Consider the following 27319-nt stretch of genomic DNA (forward strand, 5'->3'; position numbering starts at 1 on the left):
AAGGCTCAGACACCATGAGGGTCTGGGCATTACACAGCCTGTATCTTTAGCAGAGAGAACAATTAGCCAAATGGTTGGTGGATTCTAACAGCCAGTTTGTTACCGATCTGCTGATTGTTCCTGAAATGGTTTTCAGGTGGATTCTGAATCTGACGGCAAACCAACCGCTGCACTACAGCATATTAGGGTCCCATTGGGTGACCAGGGAGGTGATGCAGAAACGGCATCTCAGAGATGGCGAAGAGGCGATGCATTGGACTGATCTTCGGATGAGCCTACATTCTCCTTGGTCCCACTGGATTGTCAGAAACCTGACGTGGGATAGTGGTGAACAGATTCTACTGTGCATTTGTTGCCTGGACAATCCTTGAGGTGCTGCCATTTGGTCCTTTCCCCAGAAAGGACTACAAGAGCCCTGAGTGAGCTAGAATCTGCAGGCTACCAAAGGTAGCTCAAAGGAAAGACTCCACAGAGCCCTAACAGATAATTATATGTCTATCATGGTGTTAACAGTCCCCAGAAATGTTCGCGGATGCCAGATGAAGGCAGGGACCTTGGGATGAGAAAGGACCCTCGATAGCTCTATACAGAGCTGTGATTTAAGGTCAACATTTATCAGATTAGGGCTAGGAGCCTGAACCAATTTAGGAAACGCTCTAATATCAGCAAAGCCCATCAGGTTTGGGGGGTGAATATCTATTATTGTGGAAACGACTGTTTTGCATCTCAAATATACTGGAAGTCCTTATTGGAGAGCTAGACTCTATACAGATTAGTTACTGCTCCGCATTCATAGAATTATTTAACACACATGTTCAGAATTTTGCACGACTAACAGTGATAGTTTATCCATAATCAACATCTAACTATCAAGTAACTTGAACAACAACTGAGTTTTGCCTTGAGTAAGACCAGATTGGTTGAAACAACAGTGTTGGCAATGGTTAAGGATGGTAATTGCTAAAGGATTCTTTTCTGTTGTAGATGGAAACTTGTAGAGGACCATTAAGTGTTGAAGGAAGAAGCATGTATTATCTTTCTGGACAGTACTTTTTGTTGTTCAAAGTAAAACAAATCTCTTTAAATTCCAACGACCACATTGAAGATCTGAAACGAGCGCATTGAGCTTGCACATGTGTTCATACATTCTCCTTGGTCCCACTGGATTGTCAGAAACCTGATGGACACACAGGGGGGCTTGTAGTGAACAGGTTCTACTGTGCATTTTTTGCCTGGACAATCCTTGAGGTGCTGCCATTTGGTCCTTTCCCCAGAAAGGGCTACAAGAGCCCTGAGAGAGCTAGACACTGCAGGCTACCAAAGGTAGCTCAAAGGAAAGACATCACAGAGGTCGAACAGATGATTATGTGTCTATCATGGTGTTAGCGGTCCCCAGACTGTGTGGCCCATCCACCCGAGACCACTTTCACGGGAAGCTCGGTGTAACAGACGCTGAACTCAGCTAGCAACTGTGTGCACCGAGGTTCACTGACTGAGAATCCCACCAACGGCCTCCAACGCAATTTAAATGATAATCACAAAAGGGGTGAATTCTTGAATTCCTTTTGAGTATTCCCTAGCAAAGGGTAATCTCTGAGTGATTATTGGGAAGGGGGTAGGACCAGCTCATCTCTCTGAAGAGAGATAAGGAGGCGTTAGGCCAAGTCATGGAAGTGCCCAAGTGTCTCGCCTGGGTCAGCATCTATCCAACCTGCTAGCAGGACCGAGCCTAGGAAGGGGTTACTTCCATTTACATTAACCATGGCCAATTGGGAAGAAGCACAACTGTTTTTCTCTACTATTCATAGAGCGGGTATCGCTGACCTCTACACTAGAACTTCAAAGGCAGGGAAACGCAAAGATAGGGCGAAAGAGGATGACTGACAGAGTCTAGTGTGTGTCGTCTAGAGTCGGCACACTCTAGACAATGGCAGCTATCCTCTGGTCCATCTGGTGTTCCTCTGCCTTTGAAGGGCTAATATAGTGGCACTTGGACTCTCAATAGCAGAGCTTTCAGAGTAGCCAAGCAGGTCTCGCAGAGTAAAGCTCTGAGGGCCCCCTGCTGGAGGATTCCTTAATCTAGAAATCCACACACATACAGTTCAGTGGCTGTTTTGGGAATTGGAATGGGTCACACTGTACAGTGAGGAAAGTGAAAGACCCATCTTGCCACACATCATTTATCTAACTAGGACAAGGACAGTCCAGGGAAGCAGGCACCACCATTTTACTCTGGGCTTTTCATTTTGCTTCCAGTTAGCTCATTCCAGAATATTCAGATAATCCCATCCTAGCTCAGGCTAAACTATGGGGCCTTACTACAGAGGTGGACCCATTTCCACAAAGCCTGCAGCATGAGGGCAATGACCTACCAGACTCATTCCATCTTGGTCATGGATTTGTGGGTTGGGGGAGGGATATCGGGAAGGGATACTCTGAGCTATGGCGTAGGGGAGGGGGAATCCCTGAGCTTAAGAGAGAAAGGCTCTGGTAGGCCAGCTTTCCAGATCCCCAGAGTCCTAAGGTCATTTATTTCAAACCAATGTCAATCAGACCTTGTATCCCTAAAATAACCTTCTCATGAGGTGTACAAAAAAAGAAAGTCTGCACGCCAGGGGTTAATACAAGAAATTAAATACACATGTACCTCACCTGACAAAGCCGCCTGAAGGAGATCAGCAGAGTGGTACCTTGGGACCTTACGGTATAAGCGGCAGTACATCCAGACCTGTCCATGAGAAGGGAAACAGGAAGGACAGATCCCATAAGGAGGCAGCATTGAACAGAGGCAATAGAAAGGCAGCACAGAAGGGACCATGCCAGCCACCAGCACAGGAAGGAGCACGCGAGCAGGCAGCCAGGGCAGCATAGGAGACCTTCCGTGAGCAGGCAGCAAAGCAAGGATCTAGTGAGCAGGGCAGCACATAATAGATTCAATTAACCATATATCATATTCCTCATGCCAGTCCCTACTATGTGAGATGGAATACTCCTTACAACAGAATGTGTTACTCTTTAGTTTACAACCAAATGTGTCTCCGGATGAGAAGCAGGTGTTACGTTTTTAATCAAATTGAATTATTTATTTTAATTTTTGTAACGCGCCACATGCCCGTGGGCTTCAGGGCGCACACAAAGAACAAAAGACAAACAAAAAGGACAGGGCAGAAAGAAACGTGGGACCAGGAGCAAATTATTCCAGGTTAGAAAAGTGAGTTTTTAATGGCCTGTTTGAACACAGTGTAGCTTTGGATCTGCTGTATCCGAGCTGGTAGTGCGTTCCAGAGAAGGGGTCCCTGTACATCAAGGGTGGTACCCCCAAATTTAGCTGTCCTAAATCTGGGGTGTTTGAGAACGACAGCTGCGGATGAGCTAAGGTTCCTCTCATTCGACTTAATGCTAATGCGATCAGACAAATATATGGGATTGCTAAGGCTCAGGCATTTGTGTGTTGTGGTCAACACCTTGTGTGTGATACGATGTTTTACTGGGAGCCAGTGAAGTTTCTTTCTAAAGGTGGTGATGTGGGTGCGGCGAGATTGGTTGAATATAGTGCGCACAGCATTGTTCTGGGCCACCTGTAAGGATTGGACGTTCGTAGCTGTGGTACCAGATAGAGACTATTACAATAGTCTAATCGGGAATTTATCAGTGCTGAAGAAAGAAGAGCACAGTTTTTTTCAGTGATAAATGGGCGGATATATCCTATTCACTTGTTAATTAGTCTGCAGCTGGACCTTATGCTAGAGACATGAGATTTCATGGATAGCTCTTCAACCAGAACAACTCCTAGGGTCTTCACTTTATTTTGGACAATGATGAGGTTATCCGCAATAGGAAAGCTAGCGTAGTTAGAGTCAAGTTTAGTCCGAGTGCTTTTGGAAGCCACTATCAGGAGCTCGGTCTTTTTATCATTTAAAGCCAATGAGTTGCAGGCCATCCAGTCCTGTATGGCTTTATATAGGTTATTAATGGTTTCAGTGTCTTTGCTATATGATCACAACCTGCGTGTCGTCAGCGTAATTCGTATATTGAACTCCCAGTTTATTCAAAAGATCGAGAAGGGGGCGGATATATAGGTTAAAAAGTAGAGGCGACAAACAGGAGCCCTGTGGAACTCCACAAGTCTGAGAAAAGGGGGAGGAGTGATTATTACATACACATACCCTAACCTTTCTGGGGCCCAAACAGGAGGCTATCCATCTGGATGGTGTTGTGGAACAGTTGGCGACCTCTCCAAGCCTAGACACAAGAAAGCTGTGATCAACCAGGTCAAAGGCTGCAGAGAGGTCAAGTGCCTTTGAGCAGAGCGGCTTGGTTTTTGTCTGCTATACCAGACAGGGTAGATTTAAGATAATTTAATGATAAGTCACTTCGAAATGTACTTCATGCTTTTGTTTTTCTTTTTTTAAAGGGGGGGTGCACCCCCAACATTCCCCCTGCCCAATAAAGCCCAACCCTCAATATATATATTTGTTTTTTGTTTCCCCCCCAAAGTTATTCTGACGAAGTGAATTACCACAAAGTAATTCACTTTGATAAAACCATGATACACGCCTTACAGCACCTACCATGCATTGAAGAGGTTCCGACAAGAAAGGCTTCCTCATTTTTTGGTTTCATGTCTACCTGCTGCATGACATTCACGCTGCACCTAAGATGCCCCTTCAAGGATGCCACATTTTTCTTTTTAGCCTCCCAATTCCCCTTTACTTCACCTTTTTGTCTCCCTCCTGCTGTCTTTCCTATTTTGTTGGCGAGGTGGAAGAGTGGGCACTGACCTCACCAGCCCACTGCTTTTCAGTCTGACCACCCTGAATCACCCCCGCCTCACCTCTAACACTCCGTCCTCTACTGGAGAATACTTTGGTATCGGGCTCTCAATAGGTTTTACCCTGGTCTTTTTCCTGTAGATGTCAGTCTGAGCCTGGTGAGCACCTCGATGCAGAGATCTAGGAGAGTTCGGGGCTTGCTTGTGTAGCAAGCCTTTGTAATTGTTAAGCCCATGGCTCTGGTTCTTCGCCATGCCCAGCTTTTAGGCCCAACAGGTTTTCTTATCCCTCCTCCGCCTCGGCTGAGGAAGAACAACTTCATCTACTGGATGGGAGAAGGGTACCTCTCTTCGTGGCCATTGTTTCTTCTGGCCAATGGGAAAAAACCTCAATTACCCAGTGTTGTTGGAGGAGAGCCACCATCTCACTAAACGTTCACTCGCCGCCTGCCACCCGTGCTTGCAAGGGAGTTCCACTAGGGGGCAGTCAGCTTCCCACGCAGAGATGCAGGATATTCCACTAACATCTATTTAGGGCAGCAATTCCTGAAACTTTCGTCTCATTACTGTTTGCAGCTCCTACATGAGCCACCAAACCGATTTGACATGAGTGTTCTGCAGGCAGATACTACAAGCGAGACGCTGCTCCTTTAGCTGCACACATAAAATCCTTCTGATGTACTCCTTATCAGCAAAGCTTCCCAGCGTTGCTATTCCTCGCATAGTACAGGCCAGGACGATAAAGAAGCTTGTGGGGCCAATGTCTAGATTACTTAATGGTAACCAACATTACTCCTAGCCTGGTTCTGCCTTGTCCCAGTCCTGAAGCCATATGTCCCTCCTTCTGCGTCTGCCGCAAGCTCACGTTAGGCATGGGTGCAGTGGAAAGATATCAGCAAATAGGAGAAGCACGGCGTGTTGCTGGTCAGCTGATCTCTGCCCCAAAAGGGAATAGGTCTTTATTTGAGGACACATCAATGTGGTGCATCATAGTGACGGGGACGTCTTGCATGAGTGGGACATCACTCATCACAACATCCTTTGAAATGTTAAGACTATGAGGGCGTATTAAACTAACCCAGTCCTTTTGCTTGGTCAGTACGTCTGTGTGTGCTGTGCTGGGGTACCTGCAATGGTGCATCATCACGATCTGTGGGTGGACCAAGCCGCGTGAAGATTTTCCCTCCATTTCCAAGTGCCCTTCAGTTTCTGGGTCAGACTGTGCTCGATGACGATGCCACAGACCCTCCTCAACTCATCAATTTCGTATTACCAGTGCGAGTTGACCACTGGGCTCTTCAGTTTATGAAACTAGCTACTATTTCTAGTCACTCAGATTTTCCACTCTTCTGCAGTTACCATTAACCCCTTTTTCTCTTTTACAGTCCAGGGTGCAAATTAGAACAGGAGAGTTGGTGTCTTGGGTAGCGAGTGGGAATCAGCACCTGGTGCCCTCCAATTAAACCTTTTACCCGACTCCTCTGCACCCTAAACAAAACTGCCCTAATGAGACAAATAAGATCCTAAACCGCAATTACAAGAAAATTGCAAGGGTCGATCTGGAACTGTGTATTCATGATATTATGCATGCACACAAGGAAGAGGACACATGTGAAAATATACTGCCCGTTTTTTCTCATCATTCTCATCTGACAACATTAGTAGACACAAAAGTACCATTAACATTCAAATTGATAAGAACTAATAATTCACACCAAAAATGGTTTAACTCGCAGCTTGAGGCATTAAAAAAGGAAAAAATAAAAAAGGGAAAGGAGTTGGCTGAAAGAACCTTCAGCAACCAAGAAAGATTGGAAGTAATCTGAAAAAGCCTATAGGAAAGGCATTATCCTAGCAAAGAAGAATATTTTCAATGACCAAATAAATTCAGCAACTAATTCTACTAGTAAACTCTTTGGCATATTAAAATCTATTGAAAAGCCCACAGCCATAAAAGCGACTTTCACCCAGTCTCAAGAAGACTGCAATAAAGGCCAGTCAGCGTTTTTTTATATATACTACAAAAAAAAAAAAAAAACTTGCCAGGTGATTACAAGCGCTCAAACATCAAACATCAGAGCCAATATTTGCCCAGCCACCCATCAGGACCATATGTAATCAACCCCAAAACCTTTCATTTTCAAGATATCACCATAGAAGACACTATGATAATTCTTGCCACAATAAAACAATCAGCCTGTGCTGAGAATATCCTACCTCCAAAAATGATTTTGGGCAATGCAGCCATTTTTTGCACCAGTGCTAACGTGAATAATAAAAACCTCACTCTGGGACAATTAAGTCCTGTCTAGTAATTAGATGGTTACAGTCACCCGACTGGTGAAGAAATTGAATCTGAACCATAGAGATCCAAGTAATTTAAGACCAATAACCAACTGCAACTTCATCCTTAAGCTGATGGACAAGGTGGCTACTAGCCAACTACAGGCTTATGTAGAGGAAAATGAAATCCTGCACCATAAGAAATCCCATTTCCGGTAATCTCTTAGTACGGAAACAGCTCTATTAGATCTCCAGATGCACATGTTAAACATACTAGACAAAAGGGAAAACCGGCATCCTCATCCTCCTTGATTTAAGCACGGCCTTTGATCTGATCGGCCACGAGCTGATCCATCAAGCCCTGGAGAGAGTTGCTAACTGTTCAGAGGAAGCAAGCACCTGGCTGAGGTCATACTTAACCAAAAGGAAATCTAAGGTTCATTGGGGAGACCATTTCTCATATGTAATAGACATACTGTGTGGAGGGCCTCAAAGAGCCAGCATGTCCCCTCTTCTCTTTAATCTATACTTAGTCTTCTCTGCAAAATCCTTGATAACATCAATGTTTATTTCGCTAATTATGCTGACGACAGCTGAGTGGAGATTATGAGAAAGACTGTGTTGCCATCAAGAACCTCTGAAAAAACATTGAATCGTGGATGGACCATAACTGGCTTTGCCTCAATGGCAACAAAACCGAGCTGATGGTTTTTGGGTCCACTCAAGCTCGATCCAAACTGGCAGCCCAATATGAGTCCTTCCTCACTAAAGATCTCCCAATATGAGTTATGAGCAAGGTCAAAACCTTGGGGGTGTATCTTGAGGCCTCCATGAGTATGGATGCTCAGGCCTCGGATGTGAGCAAGAATTGCTCATATTATTTAAGACTCTTAAGAGCAATTAAGCCACTTTTCAGTGAGGATAATTGTGCCACTTTGGCTAGAGCAATTATCCGCTCACGTCTTATTAATGCTTGGCGCAAGTAAACGATGTACCATCAAACTCCAAAACATCAGAATGAGGAGATCAAGCTAAAAAAGAAAACTGAACACATTAGCAATGCAAGGAAACAATTGCATTGGTTTAAAGCAGAAGACAGGGTCCAGTTTAAAGCAATGACCCTGGTCTACAAGTGTCTTCACGGGCAAGCTCGGGTTTACCTGAAATCCAAAATCTAATGATGTGCCAGGTTGCACCCTTAGATCAGAAGCAACTGGCCAAATTGTGGCACCCACATTGAAGAGGGTGAGCGGACTAGGAAGTGCCTTTCCAACAGTAGCCGCTAGCAAGTGGAATAGCCTTCCTTTAAATTTGAGATCAAATTCTAATCTCCTGAGGTTCCGTAAAAAATTAAAAACCCCTCTATTCAAGTAAATGAGAGACATAAACTTTCCCTTATAATTGCTCTGCTCATCCCGGTTACAGTGTCCTGTCAAAGTTGGTCTCTGTGTTTTGGCGTCTATTTGTTGTGCCCTGATGCCTGCAGGCGACCGGCGCGATACAAACAAATAAAAAAAGTGGTGCATGATAGAATTTTCTCCCAATATTTTTCTCCTCATTCTTCGCCTGTCCAAGACATGCTAAGTCAACATGGGCCTTCTACCTCGATTCATGCTCTGGGAGAAGGGCACACTTTCATGTTCCACAGTACCTCTGCAGGGGTTTCTCCAGTGGCAGTAGGAGGCATTACCGTGAGCACCACCTCCAGGATTTTCCTTTTTTTAAATGGGCGATCCTTAGCACCTTGTTGAAAGTTCACACAAAGCATTGGACATCCCCTTTGCTGCAGGGCCAGCAAGGCATTATTCACCTGTGTGGGATTGCTTAGAAACTGATATAGTTATCTTAAAGAAATGTATTAAGTGCACGGTCACCCGAAGACATCATGGCGTTAGAGAGGGAGAACAGTGGACCATCAGCCCGTCAGCTGCAGTCATCTGAAACAGGTATGTTTTTAAAGCCTTTCTAAAAGCCAAGTGGTTTGAGAGTGTTTCCACCTCTAATGGAAGACGATTCCATGATTGCGCAATGACCACCGAAAAAGCCCAACCTTCAATACAGGAACGGTGGAAAGATGGTGCACATAGCAATCCTGCTGAGGATGAACGCAGTGAGCGATTTGGAAGTAGCGGGTAAATTTAGTCCGGAGGTATTCAGCCCCTTGATCGTGAAGTGTCCAATGGACAATGCAAAGCGCCTTAAACTCCATGCGCTGAGCCACCGGAAGCCAGTGCAGAGATTGTAAAACTGGCAAAACGTTAGCCCCATAGGTTGAACCCGTTGCCACCCTAGCAGCAAGATTTTTAAGGTGCTGAAGCTGTGGGACTATGCCCTTAGGCTGAGCCAAGTAAAGGGCCTTGCAGTAGTCCAGGTGGCTCAAAACCATAGCTGCTACCACCAGAGGGCGGAGCGTAGCCGGGAGCAGGGGGAGCACCTTTCAATATTTTGAGCTGAAAATGGCCAGTTGACACGCTGCAAACACCTGAGCATCCATAGAAAGAGGCTGACAGAACCAGCCGTGGGACAGGAAGAGGGCCAAGGGAAGAAGGCCAAAAAGGAAGACACCCACATTGACGGATCAAGGGAGGAATTAACCACCAACACCTCCGTCTTGTCTCCATTCAATTTCAGCCAAATGTGATTCATTCAGTCACCCACGGCTGTCAGGCACGAGGACATCTCAGCCTGATTAAGATCTAAACGGATCAGGATCTGAATGTCATCGGCATAGGAATAGCACCTGACACCGAAGAAGCGGAGACGACACACTAATGGCCAGATATAGATATTGAAAACAAAATGGGAGATAAGGCAGAGCCCTGCGGCACCACACAGCCAAGGTGGCAAGAACTAGAAAAGAACAGAGAGAGGGAGAGAGAGGATTTGAGTTCTATCCGCCGGGAACGAAGAGAACCAGGACAATACCTGGTCAGAGATACCAATCTGAGCCAGGCGGGTCAGCAGGATGGGGTGGTCGACAGTGTCGAAAGCCACCAACAGATCTAATAAAATAAGGGCACCAACCCCCCCCCCCCTGCATCCAGCAGCCTGGTCATGTCATCCTGGACTGAGACCAAAACACTCTGTACCCTGGCAGGCCCTAAAGCCTGACTGTGCGGGGTCAAGAAGCTTCGAAGACTCCAAGAAGGAGGATAAGAGCGGAGAGACCAAGGACTCTAGGAGCTTCATAAGGAAAGGCAGTAAAGAAATAGGGTGCAAAAGTGATGGGTCTAGCGATGGCTTTTTCAAGAGAGGAATCACTGTAGCAACTAAGTTCTGGAGGGATGTACCCTGACTGGCAGGAGGTATTAATGGCTATTGTGATCTCCTTCAAGAGCTATGGGGAAATGTTCTTCATGACTGCCAAAGGAACCACATCTGAGGGAGAATCAGATTTGATTTGTTGAATGGCAGACAATACCAGTGTCTCGGCAAAAAGAGGAAAGGACGAAAGTCCTTTCAGTTTAGTCAGACCACTGGAACCAGATATTTCGATCTCAGGAGTGGATACCTGTGCCACCAATGGAATATTGGTTCGAAGGGTTTCAATTTTCGTAATGAAAAACAGTGCCTCAAGTCCTTACCCTGGAGGGGTGGCCATTGTCCTGCCGCATTAACTCTGGTATGCTATATGCCACAAGTGTTCCTCCAGGACAGGCACTACCACTTCTGCTGCCATGGATGAAATTATTCTTACCTTTGGGTACTGGGAAAACTCTACCAGTAGGACCATGAAGTGTTGGGATTGCAGTACGGTCGCAAATTCAATAATCCGGGATTGCCATTCGGGCGTGCTGTGGTGGTAAAGGCTTGGCATGAGAAAGGGAAGCATTGAGGATGAGGATACCCAAACATCCTTGTCTTGGTCATCCCTCCATGGCACTGGGCAACAATGGGTTTGTGACCCTCTCTTGGTGCAGTACTACGCCCACCGGATGGAAGGTGGCAGACCGCCATGTGATTGCAATGTGTTCTGCCCTCTCTGAATTTGTACGATTGCTGTGCTGTAAAGCCTGTGAATGGCCGGTTTGTGGGCACACCTGGGACTAGAGGTGTGAATCCTTGCAATCAGTGGCATTGTCGCATGAGCACCCGACTTGGGGCCACTCGCCACTGCCCTACCCTGCTGGGTGGATTCTTCAAATCAGGGTGCAGATGGTGTTGGGTATTTCCACAGCGGGTCTGGGGCTGGGATGTAGTAGCACACTGGGCCATTCCCTGGTGCAAACTGTCGCCAGTTGCCGAGACTGCTGTGGGATCCTAGTAGGCAGGAGTGTGGGGTGCAGTGAAGAGCACAGAAGAAAAAAAAAGGGGGCATGTTGCTGCGCTGGAAGGGAAGACGTCTTCTTTATTAGATGGAGCACCATCATGGTGCGTCATAGTAACTGGGGACACACTGCATGAACGGGGCATCTCTTGTACAATTCCTCCCAGCCACGTTGAAGTTATGGCTGCATGAGAGCTTGGGAACCGCAGGAGATATGCAGGGCTCACCACTCCTTTGTACAGGGGTGGTTTTATGCGGGGAAGCGCATGCTTCCCGGTAGGAAATTTGTTGTGCTGTAAATTAAACATCTATTGCATTCACGAGTTGGGATTCACCTTACACATCAAGGCCTGGGATGAGGAGCAATGGGTCTAGGAGCATTAGTGATTACCGGTAAGGAATCTAGACATTAGCAGGCAGCACAGAAGAGATGCCCTTGGCAATGGCAACAGAGGATACACAATGAAGAACAACTTCAGAGGTCGCAAATGCAATATTGTCCTACAACAGACCAGTAACTAGAAAATGCCAGTAGGGCAGTGGCAAAGCCGCCAACATGTCAGTTTAACACACGTCGGTGCCTCAAATAGGACAGGGGAGGTGGGGGGGGGGGAGGACAGTCACCTGTCTTCCTTGGAGCCAGACATACTTCAGGTCATCATACACGCTGCCGTCCTGGCCCAGGCAGGTGAAAAACCCGCTGCAAGGAGAGAAAAAAAACAAAACCACAGTCAACCACAAGCTTCCAACCTGAAAAATGGGTAGAAAGTGTTTTAGGCCCAGAGTTCACAAAAGATGTGGAATAGTTTCTTGAGAGGGACACATTTTGTAGAAAATACCTTCATGTACCTTGACCTGTATGCCTTTTCTATAACCCGCGCCCCTTGGGTTGTGAACCAGTTCATCTACACCGCGGAATGGAACCTTTGGCTCTGGTCATGTATTGGACTACAACTCATCTGCCCTAGCCAACCTACTCAGTTATGAGGGATCATGAAAGACAGAATCTTTTGGGGTAAGCGTAAACAAATTTGAACATAAAAAAAAAACCAAAAACAAAGAAAAAACACATCATTTATTTCTGAAACACTGAAAGTAAAACGTATTCTGCAATTTGTTTCACAAGTACAGATTCCCAATTTTTGCATTTTGGGAAATAACCACGAAGTGGATTTTCCTCAACAGAACTAGATCAGGAGAGGTGAAAGGAAAACATATATACACAAATAAAAATGTGCCCCTTCCGCAGCTCAAAAGGCTCTTTATAGGAACGTGCTGCCAGAAGACAGGAGAACGCAAAGAATCAGGAGGACGACGAAAGGAAGCCAATGGATTAAAGATGAAAGAGCAAGGGAGCAAGAACACTATGAAGCCTGGGGGGGGGGGGTGCAGGTGTTTGCACCCGTGGGAGAGGGTTATCCTTTGCTGCTGCCAAGCTCCTGAGGCCAGGCCCCCCCAACGGACCAAAACTGCTGCGTCCACCTCGCAAAGGTGAAGCCCGCGGGGGGAAAGGGCGTGGATGTTTGCGCCTAGGGGTGGGTAGATAGCGGTTTTCCTTGGAAGATCCACGAGGCCCCCTCAAGTCATTGGATACTGGATGGTGCATGTGGAAGTCTCTCCGCAATAGAAGCGGATGAGGCTGTGCAGCCAGCAGGCGAGAGACCCTCATCTAGCTACCCCTCCCCCCACCTCCATTTCACTGGATCGGATACTGGTGATTGCCAGGGAGAGTTTGAGGTTGTGATGTTGCGACAACGGTCCCTGAACCTAAAGAGCAATGCATGACTCAGGGAAATAAGTGACCAAGGGAAAATCCCAAAGTAATAATACGGAGAGTGGCCCTACACATCCTTCTCCCTGGTTTTTAAATGGAGAAGGTCCAGCACACTTAAAATGGATGTGCCAATTCCTGTCACCCCTGTCGTACAGCCAAATCCTGCCAATCCGACCCCAGTGTTTGCATCTATATTTAGATAGAAAATTAAAAGGAAACTTCCATCTTTGGACCAACTGTCAACAGCATGCACGAAAGAGTCAAGCGCACCCAACGATAAGAGACCCTTTGGTGAAGCCCATTCCTGAATAATGGAAATCAATATCTTTCTGGGTTTGTTCGCCCCTGCAACCTCCCTTACAACTAGTGTGGACCCCATGGGGGAGGAGACCAGCTGCCAAAGATTCTGTCGATACCACTGACTCTGCAGCACCCGAGACGGAAGCCCGAGCGAATGCCAAACTAATTTAGACTTGGGCCATGTGCCAGTGTTGGCATCTGTAGGTCTTCCCCCCCGGCAACCCCCCCAAGACCCCCAGCATGGAAGTAGGGGGAGCAGTCACCTCTGGACCTGCCCCTGAGCATGCCCCAGATTCCGTCCCCGACTCTAGGTTGTCTGATCTTACCAGCACCATGACGACTACAATTCCCGCAGCTACAGATCACCTATGATGGGGGAAAACAATATCTAAAAGGTCTGCTCCTGCTGAATACCCTCAACCTGCAAATGCAACCACACGACTGGATGGGTGCTCCCAAGAGTCAGTCAAGGCCAATGAACCTCCAGGGCCCGTGTACAATGGTGCTCTGTTCCTAGTCAAAGGGCAGTGTGGTCTTTCCACTTCCTGCATGAGAGTGGACAACAGCTTACCAATGAATACGGATGAGAGGGGCCTGGTGGCAAACATTTGACAGCGTAGCATCGTTCTGGCAGAGGTTTTGCAACTTAAAGAACTAATTCACTTGATTGATCTGGTGGGCAGTGGCATAAGCAAGGAGGGGCCCTCGATTTGTTTGGGGGCTGAGAGAGGGGCCCAAATAGCCCAAGCGGAGGATGGGTTGCTTGTGCCTGCTCCTGTCACTGGCTCGGATATTACTGTTACCAACTGCAGAGATGGAGTGCCTCCCAACAGGCTCAAAATGAATACCAACCCCTTAATAGGTTGAGTGGGAACGGAGGTATCACCCAACTTGATTTTATAACACCTATATCACAGTGAGACCCCTCATCGCCTCACCTAGTCCTCAAATGCTGCACCCTCCGGGCCTTGATGCAACCAAGATACCCAGGGAAATTAACAAATCAGGAAGGGCAATACCCCAGCTGGGCCACGCTTTTAGATTAACTGACAGTAGCTGCAGGCTGTCACTTTCATGGGCTGGGAAGTCATTATACCTCCACAAGGCCCCCAAGTTGCACCGAAATTACTACGAACCCAGAGATGCCCTTCTAAATAAATGTCCGCACTGGATCCCAGAGGTGAGGGGCTGCTCTTTTGACAATCGGGACCACTTTTCCCGTTGCACCCGGTCTTGCCCTCAAGTGTCCAATGCATACCACTATCAGAATTGATTTCACTGATTTAGTTGAGGGCATATTACATGTTAACAAATCATGCATTTGCTGAAATCTGTAATAGTACTCAGCAACTCCTCCTGCGTTAGCACCCCCATTGGTCTGTTGCACTGTTGGGGAATAGGGCCCCCAAGAGAGGGCCGCCTGTTAAGTTCGACAAGGTTTGAGGTCCACTGACACGGTTTAGTACTCCAGCCCTAATGTAGACAGCGGCTCCAAATCTAGTCGTTACTGTTACTGAACTAGCTTATTCACAATCCAATGCAATCACCTTTCTTGAATTCCCGCCGGGAAACCATGAGTGATGTTTTGTAATCGTAGATTTTTTTAATTGCTGATTAAACTTTTATGGCTTTTCAGCTGAGATAAAGTTAAAACGCGTATGAACAGAGAGTGGGATTGGTATTAAGATCCTGCGTTTCTGCTTCGGAGAAACCGTCTTGCGGGGCCCGCTGGAATGGGCTCACGAGAGCCTGTAGAAGCACCAGGACAGGTTTGTTGGTACTTATCACATCTAGAGACATTTCTTGATTGGAAGGTGTCGGATGTCATAGACATCAGAGTGCCTGGAGTGTCAGTAAGTGTATATGAGAGAGCTTACTTGAAAGGCTGTGTGGCCCCAGCTGAGGAGAGATAGCAGGGAGGCTGAAGTCAGTCAGAAGGAGAGTTGCCAAGAAACAGAAGCAGCGTTTGAGTACAACTATGAGAGGACGCACTGTGGAACCCACGTCGGTGCTCGCTCAGAGCTGGAGGCAGGAAACGAGTGTGCGAGCCCTTGGCAGGTGTGTACTCCCACAAAGAAGTGGTGAATGATCAGAATTGCTTGCTAGGCGCCAAGAGCGTATTGTAGCCATCATCATAAGCACTTTTTTTTAGCATGCAGTTGGAAATCCTCTCAGTAGGAAGGGGGTCATGTCAAGCCTTCTGGCTTGCTGGGGTTTATACTGCGTGCACACTGCCTAACCTTTTAAAGTCAGAGGGAAATCAACGAGCAACCGAGAACAAGAGGGTCTGGGAACCTACCCTTTGGAAGTCAGAGGGAGACCAATGAGAAACTGACCAGATACAGCATAACTGTGCGAGTCCAGGACCCGCACTCAAAAGCCAGAGTCTGGTACCCTAAGTAAAGAGCGGGTCTGTGGCCCTAAAGTACAGAGACAGTTGCATACTTGGCAAGAGAGTGAACCAAGCAGATAGTCTGGGACCCACACCCAAAACAAAGGGGACGTGGGACCCTAGCTAAAAAGAGAGTCAGGAATCCCGAACTGAATAAAAGACAATTGCATACTTGGCAGGAGAGTGAACCAAACCGATACCATGCAGCTGTGCGAGTCTGGGACCCGCACTTAAAGTCCAGAGGGACTGAGACACTGATGAAAGAGGGTCTGGAACTCTGAGCAAAATGAGAAAAACTGTGGTGCACGTGACCAAAGTGGACACCACAAAACATTGCGAGTCTGATGCTCGCACCCAAATATGTAAAAAGGGTTTGGCACCCTGAGAGAAACAAAGAATTTAGCAATGATTATTTTATTGACAAAGAGTAAATCAATCCGGACAAATGTTGTGAGGCGGAATCCATTTGGTTAAGGTTGAGTCTGACTTCATTTATTCCATGAAGGACTTCCCATTATGAAGCACCAGAAATCTTGGGGTCCAGAGGTTCTGCCTCTCTGGTCCAAGAAGAGACATTGTGTGATGGTTGGTCATTTGCTCAGTCTCGCCTTACTTGGCTCTGGAGGCCTTGTGTGGTGTAAGAACAGGGGACTCCTTGGTCTAGGAACTTGAAGAGAATTAAGGCTTAATGGTTCAACCTAAGAGCTGCAATAGTTTGGGCTTACTTCTGAGCCACTATCGGGACTAACTTATCCCAGCAGTTCAGCCCCAGGACACCTTCTGGACTTTGTTCTCCTTCCAGTTGCATTTTCATGGAAGCTAGGGAGACCCGTTCTGTAAAGTCATTTTCAAAACGTAACTCACTGACTTGCCAGGAATTCTGTGTCATCAGCTATCGGACTACTGCCATCATCACGCAGTCAAGAACTCGGTGCTGTTAGAGAGTTTGTGTTGCAGCTGTATTTCCAACATAAACTTAAACCACCTATCCGTAAAGCAGTAGGATAGTTGGAAAAGATGACTTTGAATCAAGCATTTCGTGTTTTACAGGCCAGCTTGGCACAATCTCTGCGGTGGTGTCCCATCACACCACAGTCATGACATCCTTGTAGCCCTTTCTGTGGAACCTATGGAGAAATCAGAGTCACCACTTCCTTGTTGATGGGCATGGAACCATCCTTGGTTGAAACGTGTTCCCTTGGAATGGGACATTTGACAGGGACCTGCTTTTTTCGACCAGCATTGCTGCAAAAGCTTAGTTTGTGGTGCATTGGCGCCCTTTTGAGAGCTGCATCAAAAGAGAAAGAAGTGGGCAAAAGGTTAGACACATTAGCCTTCCCGCCCGTGCTACACTAACGAGAAAACTGCTACCCAATCCTTCTCCATGCATGCATTACAAGGGTCCAGGCCTCCCAGGCGATGTGAAAAAAACAATATGCAGAATCGGCCGTCCATGCAGAGCCAGGATAACCACAAGCGTCTTGGATAAGGAAACCGCTACAGCCTCACCTGTAGGAGCGCACCACAGTACCACAGTACTAGGAAGAACATATGAAGCAAACTCAGAAAGGAGGACATCATTGTGTTAAGCCAATCCCTATAGTAGACAAGGGGATGCCATACAGGATGCAACATCTTGCCACTAACTCCGGTCTCCTTGGACTGGCCTTGGGGCTGCAGGGTCCTCGTGCCTAGTCCTCATGTTAGGAGTGTTAGGCAAGGAGGCGATGATAGCGTAAAAGTCTCCCAATGGGGGTATACGTAGGATAAGCAGCAAACAGCCAGAGGAATGAACATTGCTCGATGATGTGCAAGCACAGATTTGTTCCCTTATTTTATTTATTTATAGTGTTATTGCCCAATCGAATTTTGTACTTATTTTACCAACCTTGCAAGGAAAAGCTGAATCTGTCCTACCAGGTATTAAACCATATCAGGCATCGATCATGTTACTCAGAGGGATATCTTTCCACCAAACAATCTCATGTACAGTTACATCAAGTTTCCTGGGGCAAACCTACGGTGCCTTCTTTTACGCTAAATATAACAAACAGTGCAAATGAACTGGATTTATAGAGAGTACAAAATATGAAAAGGTAATACTTTCTTGTCTGGCAACATACCCATGTTCTTTATCGTGGGAGTTTTTGGTCCAGAAGGCCATCACTCGATCAAGGTCGTCTGCGATGGTCTTCCTCCAGGTCCGCAGCAGCGTCACGTCCATTTCACCCTGGCCAAAGAGAAACATGTTGCAAGTCTGCCTGAGTCAGTGTCGATTGCAAGCCTTGGAAAACACTAAGGTCTCGACAGGACCAGGACCTTGCGCCAGGCCGAGAGAAGGTTGGGAGACAAGACCACAGTGGCAAATCAGACAAGACTAGGACCGATATCCGGAATCCACCCGTTTTGCGCAACACAATGTATAAAGCAAAGCTAGTCGAGAAACCACACAAGGACCTCAGCCCTCACAGGGCAGGCCTGTGCACAATGCCTGGAAGTTAAACATGAACATGACCTGCATAACCCCGGCAACACACTGACAATACCTGGAGCCACCACAAAACTCAATCAGCAGGTAATTCTTGAAGTGCTCACAAGGCCTAGGCACAAGAAACAAACCACAATTTACATTTACTTGAGGGCTGTGATCCACAAAACAACCGAGCTGAAATCGGCGCTGGGACCCCACACAAAGCTTGGGACCAATCCAGGGTCCCAAACCAATCTAAGCTAACACTGGCTGGAAAACCGCATAGGGGAAAGCAGGAATCTTGTATAGCCAAAAGTGAGGGGCAAGGCCTGCTCCCTCAATCTGTAGCTTCAATACAGAAACCACAGCACTCTTGGGGGCAGTCATGGAAATAGCTAGCACAACTTACAACCGAAGCATTTAACACACCTCTGCGAGCAACAAAGGATAATCCTCACTTCCAATGCGCAGTCCAGAAATTCAAGTGTGTGTGGTTCCAGCAACAATCATGACTTCGGGGTTGCTTATGCACCCAATGTCACCCAGAATTTCAGCATAGAGTTGGGAACAATCTCTGCAACAAGTCCAGGGGGGCAGCACCGCCGTAAGGAAGACCTTGGTGGTCCCCTCCCCTAGTGGGTATGCACGCCACCAGCCCAAGACTCCATACCCATTATGAAATGTTACGAAGAGTGTGGGGGTAGGGCAAACAGTGGACGTGCTAGGGTACTGAGGGAGGGAGTGAAACTACTATTCGTTCCTGAATCGAGTGCACAAAGCGGACTAGCGCACCCCCACCAGGAACAATCTATTGTGTGTGATATTGTCATTAAGCTATTGTGATGAATTAAAACGTTCATAGATGTACCAGTGCAGAGTTACCTGATGTATCCAAAGATTAATGAATGGGGGGGAAAGGGGAACCAGCATTTGTAGACGTGAGGGGGGGGGGGCTGATTTAAGAGTATGACACCCTAGACTACAAGACCTTGGGGAAGCCTGAAGCATTAAAACAAAGTGGGGCAGAAAAGACACACCAGGTAAGTAAAGCTAGATGGCCAGACCAAGCACGCAGGAGGGATTTTACAAGTTGTTTCCAGAATGGAAAATATGTAGGAAAAATGTAAATGTTGGTGCTACCTGGAGGGACGAAGGATTAATTTTGGGCAAACATTTGGACGCCAGCTCAGCAAAGATTCTACAGTCAGATGGTCACATGGACATCACCTGCAAGATAACTCCCACCAATAAAGCCGCTGCGGCACTTGAATTATCCACTAAACTGATTTGGTTGTCTAATGGATACTAGGGTTGGAAGGGGCTGGGCCAGATGCCTGGGGAAAGACTGGATGCAAACGGAAGGGAGACAGCAGGGACAGGAAGGGGTCTAGCAAGGGCCCGGGGAAGTTGAGTTTGGGCTGCCATTGCTAAGATTGCTGCCCCCACCTACAACACAATGTCTAACAATACAGCTTACTCTCCCAGCATGGACTAACTCCCACACAAACCAGGCCGCCCCACATATGGGCTAGTTGCCAAGCTCAGCCAAATCCTGACATTTATCTTACCGGTCTGTGGTGTGACCCGACAACAGGCCCGGTGACACAGGATCGTCCAAAGAAACCCCGGCTCCCCCCACCCATAAAAAGATACTTCTGCAGTGGGGCAGACACTGGTTTCATCCGGTCACTACAGAACCACTTGCATCAGGGGTGCCGATTACGTGGGTGCTCGGGGGCCCGGGCACCCCCCGGGAAACCATTATCATGAAAGTCCCTATTCTTAGAATTGGACTCCCCCCCCCTGTCGTATCATCGATGTCCACCTCATGCCCCCCCCCCCATCAAAGCACAAATTAGCAGTGAGGGAGGGATCGAGGATCATTCACACCTCCAAGTGAAGTGGCAAACTGTTGCTCAAGGAGACTGCATGCAAACATCTAGCAAGATACTTTGGTTTTCGATTTATTTTTTATTTTATAGGTTTTTTTTTTTTAAACCAACAAACTACACCGTTTAGCTTGCTTACAAATTCCAACCTCACAGTTACTAAGGTGTATCCTTTGGGAGAGGTAAGGAGGGGCAGTTAGTTGGATACATTTGTGGATCAATGCCAGGGCTTTAAAGTTAAAGAGTATTCGCTCTTAATTGGAAGCCAGTGTGCCGTTTCCTGGAAGAAGTGATATGGTCCCTTTTGGGAATGCCCATAACAGCACAAAGTGCACGGTTTTAAATGGCTTGCAGCTTTTCCATGTTCTTATCTGATGAGCCCAGGAAGCGGGTATTACAGTACAGTAGTCTAGCCTTGACCCAGTTATGGCTCTTGTTACGGTAGTGCAGTTATCCTTGGAGAGGAATGGTCTAGCTGCATTCAGAAGCTTGGCGTGGTATGCTGCGGCAGAGGCGATGGCATTGACTTGCCTAGTGATAGATGGAGTCCAAGTACAATCCCAGTGTTTTCACTGATTCAGACACTGGGATTCTGATGGAGTCAATGGTGAAGTGGTGAAATTGAGAGTCGAGATTCTTAAGTGTTTCCGTAGGTCCTCTAAGGAGAAGCTCAGTCTTGAGTTCAGGCACAGTCTGTTCGCCGCCATCCATGCCTGGATGGTGGTGTAGATTTCATTGAGGGTTCTGGAGTCCAGTGTCGTAGTCACCTGTAAGTGTGAGGAGGATCTGAGTATCGTCCACGTAATTGGTGCAAGAGATACCCCAGTGGACCTCCTTATGGTAACTCCAGGGATGGAGTTGCTGAACCCTAGGGTCTCGAGCGCAGTGTTGAATGACTGAGCGGCGGGATCTTTGGCATCATTGAGGCCCAAATTGAGGTCTCCTAGTATGATGGCTTTAGTGGATTTTTTCATGTTGTCTGAAAGGGTTCGAGTGAGGGCTGTCTGGAAGTCACCCAATGGTCCTGGGGGTTGGTAGACAAGGTGAAGGGAGATGGTACAGTTGTGGGAGAGTTTAAGTGTAACCAGGATGTAGTCACTGTTATTCAAGTCTTTGTCAATCTTCCTGATGGAGAGGGAGTCTTTAGCTATAAGAGCTATACCCCCCTCCTTTGGTGGGGTGGTCCTGTCTGGTAACGGAGTAACCTGGGGGTGGGGCAAGGGATAGTGCGGGTCCTGAGGCTTCATGTAACCATGTTTCTGTTACCATAAGGAGGTCCAAATTATGGGTGGTGATGAGTTCATGGATATCTAAGGTGCGGGCATTGATAAGAGCACCGCTCAGGTGGGACTTATGGGTAGGGCTAGTCATGTTAGCAGGGGTAGCTGTGAGGTGGCATGAAGGGGTGTTTTTTTAGGGCAGTTTCTGGCGGTTGCAAAGTGGGGCACGGTGGTAACATGTACATTGGTGGTATTGGTCATGGCAGTCACATGGGGGGACACAAACGTGCCGTTAGCATTGCTGGCATAGGGCAGGGCATTCCTTTGGGGAGGCAGCGGTAGTGCCATTCAGGGGCTAAGAATTATTTTCATCATTACTAGCATTGATCATGGCATTCACATATGGAGGCATAGCACCAACCTCATCTATGCTAACATTAGTCATGGCATTCACATATGGAGGCACAGCAGCAACCTCATCTTTGTTAGCATTAGTCATGGCATTTACAGAATTAGGGTAATCCGTGCAGGCATAGGTCATGGCATTTACATAGGAGCACAGAGCAGTAGTGTTGTGATTGCTAGCATTAGCTCTGGTGTTTACATGGGGTGGCAGAGCAGTACAATCATCAAGGCTGGCATTAGGTATGACATTAGCAAGGGGAGGTGCAATGGTACAGTTGACATTGGTGGCGTTGGAGGCATTAGTACAGGGTGTAGACTGGTGATATAGGATGGATACATTGGCATGAATGATGGCAGTAGGGCAGAATGGCGTATGGTCTACCATGCTAGGATTTGATTTTATTTGCTTGTATAGCGCGCTGAACCCTGAGGTAGCTTGGCGCTTGGCTTAGAGCAGGGGTGCACAACTGATTTTGACAGAGGGCCGAAAGTACCTTACATGAGGGCTATAGTGGGCCGAAAAGTAAAAGTGGGCGGGGCGGTAGGCGGGACATGTCAGGAGGCTTTTTCAACCCCCAATTTGTATTAAACACATGGAAAAAGATGTTTTTGAGGGGTAACGATTTTTATTGCATTTCAAACTTACATTTTGTACTACACATTTTCCATTGCTATCATTTATTTCGATTTAGTTATTGTATATCGTCTATTTAATTAAATTATATATATTTTATTGACCCTTGATTGGACATTCCGTTATTTTGGACTGCTATAGTTTGCTGTTCGGGTTACCCAAGAGGAGTATGGCCTTCGTTGAGTCAGGTTTCCTCAAAAAAGCAAAGGATGTACATCTCCTAACTGTGCCTGTTTTAGCTTTGTTATTGAGTTCACTCTTGGAGTGCAACACTATGCCCCATGGCTCCCATCCCCAACCAAACACTATGCCCCATGGTCCCCTCACCCCCAACCAAACACTATGCCCCATGGCTCCCATCCCCAACCAAACACTATGCCCCATGGCCCCCTCACCCCCAACCAAACACTATGCCCCATGGGCCCCCTCACCCCCAACCAAACACTATGCCCCATGGGCCCCCTCACCCCCAACCAAACACTATGCCCATTGGGCCCCTCACCCCCAACCAAACACTATGCCCCATGACCCCCACCCCAACCAAACACTATGCCCCATGGCCCCCACCCCCAACCAAACACTAAGCCCCCTGTCCCTCACCCCCCAAGCAAACACTATGCCCCCTGTCCCTCACCCCAACCAAACACTATGCCCCATGGTCCCCTCACCCCCCTAACCCCCAACCAAACACTATGCCCCATGGCTCCCAACCCCAACCAAACACTATGCCCCCTGTCCCTCACCCCCAACCAAACACTATGCCCCATGGCCCCCTCACACCCCTAACCCCCAACCAAACACTATGCCCCATGGCTCCCAACCAAACACTATGCCGCCTGTCCCTCACCCCCCAAGCAAACACTATGCCCCCTGCCCCTCACACTCAACCAAACACTATGCCCCATGGCCCCCTCACCCCCCTAACCCCCAACCAAACACTATGCCCCATGGGCCCCTCACCCCCAACCAAACACTATGCCCCATGGCCCCCACCCCAACCAAACACTATGCCCCATGGCCCCCACCCCCAACCAAACACTATGCCCCTGTCCCTCACCCCCAACCAAACACTATGCCCCATGGCCCCCTCACCCCCAACCAAACACTATGCCCCATGGCCCCCTCACCCCCAACCAAACACTATGCCCCATGGCTCCCACCCCCAACCAAACACTATGCCCCCTGTCCCTCACCCCCAACCAAACACTATGCCCCATGGCCCCCTCACACCCCTACCCCCCAACCAAACACTATGCCCCATGGCTCCCAACCAAACACTATGCCCCCTGTCCCTCACCCACCAAGCAAACACTATGCCCCCTGTCCCTCACCCACCAAGCAAACGCTATGCCCCATGTCCCTCACCCACCAAGCAAACACTATGCCCCCTGTCCTTCACCCACCAAGCAAACACTATGCCCCCTGTCCCTCACCCCCAACCAAACACTATGCCCCCTGTCCCTCACCCCCAACCAAACACTATGCCCCCTATCCCTCACCCCCAACCAAACACTATGCCCCATGGCCCCCTCACCCAAACCAAACACTATGCCCCATGGCCCCCTCACCCCCAACCAAACACTATACCCAAACACACTCTCAAGCATGCACCCATACAGACCCGAACCCCCCGCCCCCAACGCAGCACACACATTCTCAAGCATGCACCCATACAGACCCGAACCCCCCACCCACCAACTCAGCACACACACATGCACCCTTACAGACCCGAACCCCCACCCCCCAACTCAGCACACACACATGCACCCTTACAGACCCGAACCCCCACCCTCCAACTCAGCACACACACATGCACCCATACAGACCCGAACTCCCCACCCCCCAACTCAGCACACACACATGCACCCATACAGACTCGAACCCCCCACCCCCCAACTCAGCACACACACATGCACCCGTACAGACCCGAACCCCCCACCCCCCAACTCAGCACACACACATGCACCCTTAAAGACCCGAACCCCCCACCCCCCAACTCAGCACACACACATGCACCCTTACAGACCCGGACCCCCACCCCCCAACTCAGCACACACACATGCACCCATACAGACCCGAACCCCCCACCCCCCAACTCAGCACACACACAAATGCACCCATACAGACCTGAACCCCCACCCCCCCAAATCAGCACACACAGACCCGAACCCCCCCAACCCCAACTCAGCACACACACAAACATGCACCCATACAGACCCAAACCCCCACCCCCCCAACTCAGCACACAAAAAACATTCCAATCAAAACATTCATACACATCAGACACCCACCCCCACCCCCGCATCTCAACATACACACAAAATACATTCAAATACAAACATTCATACACATCCGACACCCCCCCACCCCCGCATCTCAACATACACACAAAATACATTCAAATACAAACATTCACACACATCAGACACACCCCCCACCTCCGCATCTCAACATACACACAAAATACATTCAAATCAAAACATTCATACACATCCAACACCCCCCCACCCCCGCATCTCAACATACACATAAAATGCATTCAAATTCCAACATTCATACACATCCGCCACCCACCCCCGCATCTCAACACACACACCAAATACATTCAAATTCCAACATTCATACACATCCGACACCCCCCCACCCCCGCATCTCAACATACACATAAAATGCATTCAAATTCCAACATTCATACACATCCGATACCCATTCCCGCATCTCAACACACACACAAAGTACATTCAAATTCCAACATTCATACACATCCGACACCCCCCCACCCCCCCATCGCAACATACACACACAAACATAAAGTAAAACAGACCCGACACACAAACGCAAACAGACCACTTACCGGAGACGTGATGGAAGGCAGGTAAGCGGCAGGTAAGCAGGAAAGCTGGAATCGTACTACGGCTGGCGTAGTCCAAGGCTGAAATGCCTTCCGGCATCAAGCCTTATGGACCACGCCGGCCGTAGTGCTGGCCCTCCATTGGGTCAGCACACACACACTACGTGGCTCGTAGGAGCAACGTGGTGCATGTGTGCTGAGCCAATGACGGCCAGTGTTTTGTCCGGCCCGGAAGACAACAAAGACTTTCCTAATCGAGGGCGGCCGCGGGCCGCCCTCCATTAGGAAAGTCTTTGTGCCTCGCGGGCCGGACAAAAGAGCATGGAGGGCCGCAACTGGCCCGCGGGCCGTATGTTGTGCACCCATGGCTTAGAGGGAGTGTTACAGACATGTTATACATGAGTAAGTACAGAAAAGGTACAGTAGTGGAAAGGCAGGATACAATAAATAGTGAGAATCCAAAGAGTGCTAAAGTTTACATGTCGCACTAATCGATGGGTGCAGTGGTATACAATTTACAGAGATAAGTAGGCATAGTGGTTGTAAATTAGGAATTGGTGGCCAAAGAGAGGAGCCAGGATTTCACTTTGAATCGGAACGCTAGGAAGGAAGGTTCGTCTCTGAGCGCCGGGGGCAAGGAGTTCCATGGCTTTGCTGCTAGAACAGGGAAGCTAGTTGCCCCTGACTTTTGGAGTCTGAATTTGGGGATGTTCAAGCAGTGGGCATATTTGGTTCTGGTGGGCCTTGAAGTGTTTTTCCATGCAAACTTGTCGGCCAGATATTTGGGTGCAGTATTGTTGAGATATTTGTGTGTGATCATGAGTGTTCTGAAGGCGATTCTGTCCTTTATTGGTAACCATTCGGCTGATTGTCTGGCTTGGGAGATGTGGTTGAAACGTGGTATATTGAGAGCTGATCTAAGAGCGTTATTCTGCAATATTTGGAGCTTTTGGATGTTTTGTTTACTGGTGCCTAGATGGAGGGAATTGCAGTGGTCGATTTTGGAAAATATAAGGGCCCAGGCCAGTGTGATGCAGCTTTGTGTAGACAGGAATGGCCTGCAGGCAGTTATAAGCTTAGTGCTGTAGGCCGATGAGGAGGCTGTGGGGTTTACTTGTCTAGATAGAGACAAAGTGGAGTCGAGATAGACCCCTAAGGTTTTGGCATCGTTTGATACCTTGATAACATTTCCATCTATATTGAAGGAGTGTATTGAGGGTTAAGTTTGTTAAGGCGTTGTCTGGATCCAATGAGAAGAAGCTCCGTTTTGTCATCGTTAAGACACAAGCCATGCTTGCCCATCCAGTCTTGTATTTTGCTGTAGATTTCATTGAGGCGGGAAGAATCGGTCTTGTATGTGCCAGAGAGAGTGATGAGGATCTGAGTATCGTCAGCGTAGTTGGTGTAGGGTACATTCATGTTGTCTAGAAGGTCGAATAACATCTGGGTAAAGATGTTAGAGAGTGAGGGAGACGCAGGAGCCTTGGGGAACTCTGCATAATGTGGGCGAGGGGTCTGCTGATGCTGTGTCTGAAAAGACCCTCGTGGATCTTTCGGAAAGGAAAGATTGGATCCATTTGGCTGCGTCCGGGGAGAAGGAAGCTGAGGAGGTTGGGTCCGAGGTTAAGATGCTGTGGTCAACTAAGTCGAAGGCCGCGGAGGGGTCCAAGAGAAGGAGTAGGGACGGGTGGCCTTTGTCTTTTGCCTCAACCATTTGGATCTTCAGATCAAGTAGGGCAGTCTCAGTGCCATGTCTTGGTCTGAAGCCAGACTGATGGAGGCCTAGAGGATTGTGGGATTCAAGGTGGTTCTGAATTTGAATATATGCAGCTTTGCCAAGGATTTTTAGCAGGACTGGGGCGGTAGTGATGGGGCGGTAATTTGTGGGAATGTTGGGGTCTAAGGTGGGTTTCTTAATCAGGGGTTTGACCCAGGCATCTTTGAGATTCTTGGGAACAGTACAAGAGGCAAAAGCAGAATTGATCAGTGATCTGATGAAGGGGGCAAAGTCATTGGCTCCTTCTTGGATGATGGAAGCTGGGCAGATATCTCCTTCACATTTG

The 27319-nt window shown here is 48.1% G+C and overlaps 1 protein-coding gene across 9 annotated transcripts in view; it reads right to left on the minus strand.

The window, feature by feature from the left end:
* RENBP (renin binding protein) overlaps nt 1–27319 on the minus strand; it is a 167429-nt gene that overhangs the window by 60695 nt on the left and 79415 nt on the right. For 6 of the 9 annotated variants that reach the window (XM_069645418.1, XM_069645414.1, XM_069645419.1 and 3 more), the window contains 3 exons: nt 17911–18017; nt 11946–12021; nt 2653–2728 (listed from right to left, as the gene is read on the minus strand). In XM_069645418.1, coding sequence (XP_069501519.1) covers nt 2653–2728; nt 11946–12021; nt 17911–18011 — 253 coding nt within the window. In that variant the 5' untranslated portion in view covers nt 18012–18017. Of the gene's footprint in view, nt 1–2652; nt 2729–11945; nt 12022–17910; nt 18018–27319 lie in introns of those variants that run through there. The other 3 variants (XM_069645422.1, XM_069645423.1, XM_069645421.1) reach the window with 2 other exon arrangements.

The sequence above is a fragment of the Ambystoma mexicanum genome, chromosome 2p, assembly GCF_040938575.1.
Source record: "Ambystoma mexicanum isolate Mex_15411 chromosome 2p, UKY_AmexF1_1, whole genome shotgun sequence".
Taxonomy (NCBI): Eukaryota; Metazoa; Chordata; class Amphibia; order Caudata; family Ambystomatidae; genus Ambystoma; species Ambystoma mexicanum.